The 3,403-nt window shown below is 32.6% G+C and overlaps 2 protein-coding genes and 2 long non-coding RNA genes across 11 annotated transcripts in view; 2 read left to right on the forward strand and 2 right to left on the reverse strand.

The window, feature by feature from the left end:
* LOC122634920 overlaps positions 1-3,403 on the reverse strand; it is a 30,906-nt gene that overhangs the window by 11,844 nt on the left and 15,659 nt on the right. The window lies entirely within an intron of this gene.
* LOC122634936 overlaps positions 1-3,403 on the forward strand; it is a 16,196-nt gene that overhangs the window by 9,678 nt on the left and 3,115 nt on the right. For 2 of the 4 annotated variants that reach the window (XR_006328510.1, XR_006328511.1), the window contains exons 9-10: positions 805-940; positions 1,067-1,199. The exons of 1 other annotated variant lie outside the window; for it this stretch is intronic. This is a non-coding gene — a long non-coding RNA (uncharacterized LOC122634936). Of the gene's footprint in view, positions 1-804; positions 941-1,066; positions 1,200-3,403 lie in introns of those variants that run through there. One more of the 4 variants, XR_006328513.1, reaches the window with a different exon arrangement.
* The window catches only part of LOC122634934, a 5,410-nt gene that overhangs the window by 1,457 nt on the left and 550 nt on the right, over positions 1-3,403 (reverse strand). For all 3 annotated transcript variants that reach the window (XM_043824488.1, XM_043824486.1, XM_043824487.1), the window contains exon 2: positions 1,135-1,473. In XM_043824488.1, coding sequence (XP_043680423.1) covers positions 1,135-1,450 — 316 coding nt within the window. In that variant the 5' untranslated portion in view covers positions 1,451-1,473. The remainder of the gene's footprint in view (positions 1-1,134; positions 1,474-3,403) is intronic.
* On the forward strand, positions 2,903-3,402 carry LOC122634942. The gene is made up of 2 exons (XR_006328521.1): positions 2,903-3,090; positions 3,227-3,402. It is a non-coding gene; the product is annotated as an uncharacterized LOC122634942 (long non-coding RNA).

The raw sequence follows: 3,403 nt of genomic DNA on the forward strand, positions 1-3,403 counted from the left end.
TTTTTTCTCTAATTTTAGTCTCGTTCGAAGAACAATATCTTCCCTGCTAATGATTCATCACAGTTCGCCGTGTTTAACGTATAGCAGTAGTATTATCATCGAGGAATTACACGCTTATAAGACAAAGAAAAGTGGTAGCAGAAGTCGCGGTGTATTTTCAATGTTTGGTTTGTTTTTTCTTTTTTTTTTTTTTTTACATATTTTTTTTTACGATTTTTTACTTTCTATATCTATAAAAAAAATTTTTTGATATAACGAAGAAACGTTCGTGGAATATCTTTTAATTTTATGCTCTCTCTCTCTCTCTTTCTCTCTTTGGTTTTACAGAACATATGAACAAAAAATGATGGACACGGCGAGATGCAACCGATAAGAACGAAGATCTCTCTCTCTCTCTCTCTCTCTCTCTCTCTCTTTTTCTCTCTTTTTTTTTATTATTACCCTTAGGATCTACTAAGATCAATTTTAAGATTATAATGAAGTTCTTTTGATAGGGTAACACGATAGTCATGAGGAAAGGAAAATTAATCGTTGGATTCGCGAGAAATATGTACTGTATTAAATATCTCGGACGAGCTCTCGGAGGGAACAGCCATCAGCGTCGACACTATGTATGTGTTTGTGTATTTCATGGACCGTAGACGTTCATCTAGCACTTGGCAGAGGGTGATTCCCTTCAGATACGATGTAAGATCCGCGATGTACCTGTATCCGAGATACGAAGACCAAACGTCAGCTCACCGTTTCCATTTCCTTTATTATTTTTTAATATTTTTTCTTTTTTTGTTTTTGTTTTTGCTTTAGCCCCATTTTTTCACATGCGAACGGTTTGTGTCCCATATTAAATTTTCTTCGATACCTCTACGACCACGATTCTACGTCTTGGTAATTATTAAATCACTGTCCATCGCAAGTTAACGAGTGTTGCTAAAGATTAATGGTATTTATAATGATATTCTATAATCTATATAATATATATATATATATATATAGATATATATATGTTTCTGATTGTATCCATCGTTTTTTTCTTTATTTATTTATTTATTTATTTTTTTTTTTTAAGGATTCGGCGATGCACTTGGACAACGATTTAATTTCTCATCTACTAGCTGTGCCAATTGAATTATTTACCGCTTCCGAAAAATCCTCTTTTGGCCTTCGAATGGGATTGCTTGACTTCGGTAGTTGGACTGCTGGTACTCTTGATCGGTGAACTTGTCGCCATCTTTTTGCTCTCCTTTGGTGTGAGCTTGTTAATAGGCTTCAACGCCGAAGTTTCCGTTTTACTGAACCTGCCTTTGACGTTACCATGGACCCTATCCTTTTCCTTGATAACAGGGCTGACTTTTGTGGCCTTGGCGAGCTTAGTGCCGCGAGCAACCTTCGCAGGACAGCACTGGTAGGGCTCATAGGAGGGAATCTTGGGTTTCGCACTTTTACCTCCCATTCCGATGTAGAAACAGCCGTCGCCTGCAGTAAGCAAATACAATATCGAGTCAGATACAAAGAGAATGAGAATCTTATATGTGTGAAAAAGAAAAGGCTCTAAACTATTGCTCACTTTTTCACTATTTTTTTTTTGGTTTCTCTTTTTTTTATTATTATTATTGTTGTTGCTGTTGTTGTTGTTGTTATTATTATTATTATTATTATTATTATTATTATTATTATTACTATTTTTTTTTCTATACTTTTTCTCGCACGAGTCATAAAAGACGTGTAAAAAGAATGAAGATAAGGGTACGTTGGAATGAATTTTAAAACGATTGAGTTAGGTTGGTTTGAAAAAAGGGATTATACGTAAATGTTCAGGTTGAAACAAAAGTGCACAGTGTGAGCATGTAAGAACAGTGAATATAGAAAGAGAGAGGTAAAGAGATAGATGGATAGAGAGAAAGAGAGAGATAGAGAAAGAGAGAGAGAGAGAGAGAGAGAGAGAAACGGGGGTAGAGAAATAGACAGAAATTCGAAAACGAGCAACGAAAGGTTTGACTCGTGCGATTGTTTTCTTGCTGAAAAAGTTCAGAGAATATGTTCACTCCAACTCCAATTGCGTAGCAAAAGCCAAACGTGCATGTTTTTTTTAACAAACGTCTTTTTTATTTATTTATTTATTTTATTTCTTTTCTTTTTTTTCTTCCTTTTTTATTTTTTTAAAGTACGTTTCGCGGCGAGTCGACGACTCTTTCAGGGCAGCCATTTTTGCCAAAACCGATATCGAGATAATTTTTTATATAACTAAATGATTATCGCACGTTAGGGTCGGGTTATTATATTATTGATGAAAAAAATAAGATGTTATGGTTTAAATTTAATAATGGAGTCAGTGTCCCTCGCAACGTTCATTTAAATTTACTTGTTATATTAATTAATGAATTATATTTTTATCATCAGATCGTTCAAGATCTACGTGTCAACGAATTAGCCCACCCTTGGTTTTTCTCGCATATTTTTTTTCTCTTTTTTTTTTGTTTTTTTTTTGTTTTTGTTTTGTTTTTTTATCGCAAACGGAGGCTACTCTGATTCTCTTCGACTCGGAGCTCGCTGCAGACGACAGCTGTCTTACTATAACAGGAACCATCGGCTCGCTTTGAAGAAATCAATGTTATTAGGTAAAAGTGCGATCTCGAGACGTATTTGGAGCTACGTATCAATCCACATAAATATTTTTTATCAATGAGAAAACAAAATGAGATGCTTTTAATTATGAAACTTACCTCTATATATGCATATATTATTATTATTGTTATTGTTATTATTATTATTATTATTATTATTATTATTATTATTATTATTATTATTATTTATTGTATTTTACCAAGTGAAAATGTTCATTCATGTGTCTAATTTTTGTATTCTTTTCTGTCTTTTTCTTTTTCTTTTTAGAAAGTATCAAAGAATTATATAAGAAATTAGCCAAAGCGATAAAGAAGAAATAAATCTTTCCACATTACTCATGGTAATTAAAAATAGACGTAGAGCATCGTCGCATATTATCACAAATTGATTTAAACATCCTTTGGGCTAATTATCGTAACACTTGTATCTACATCATTTAGATACTACATAGAATTCTTTTCCACTGAGGTAAGCATTTATTTTATTTTTCATTTTATTGATAAGTAATAGACTAATACGATATGTATATACTTGCATGATAATGTATATCATGTTTCAATATTTTTCTGTTTTTCTTTTTTTTTTTTTAAATGGAAATACGTAGCTCCATTGACGATGGATTATTAAAAGGACAGGCACTCGGTAGACATTTAAAGGATTTTCATAGCCAAAAGGAATACGACAGGTATATAAACGCATAATAATAATAGATTCTAAAAGTACATAATGAAAAAGAGAGAAAGAGAGAGAGAGAGAGAGAGAGAGAGAGAGAGAGAGAGAG

The sequence above is a fragment of the Vespula pensylvanica genome, chromosome 16 (genome assembly GCF_014466175.1).
Source record: "Vespula pensylvanica isolate Volc-1 chromosome 16, ASM1446617v1, whole genome shotgun sequence".
NCBI classification, from domain to species: domain Eukaryota; kingdom Metazoa; phylum Arthropoda; class Insecta; order Hymenoptera; family Vespidae; genus Vespula; species Vespula pensylvanica.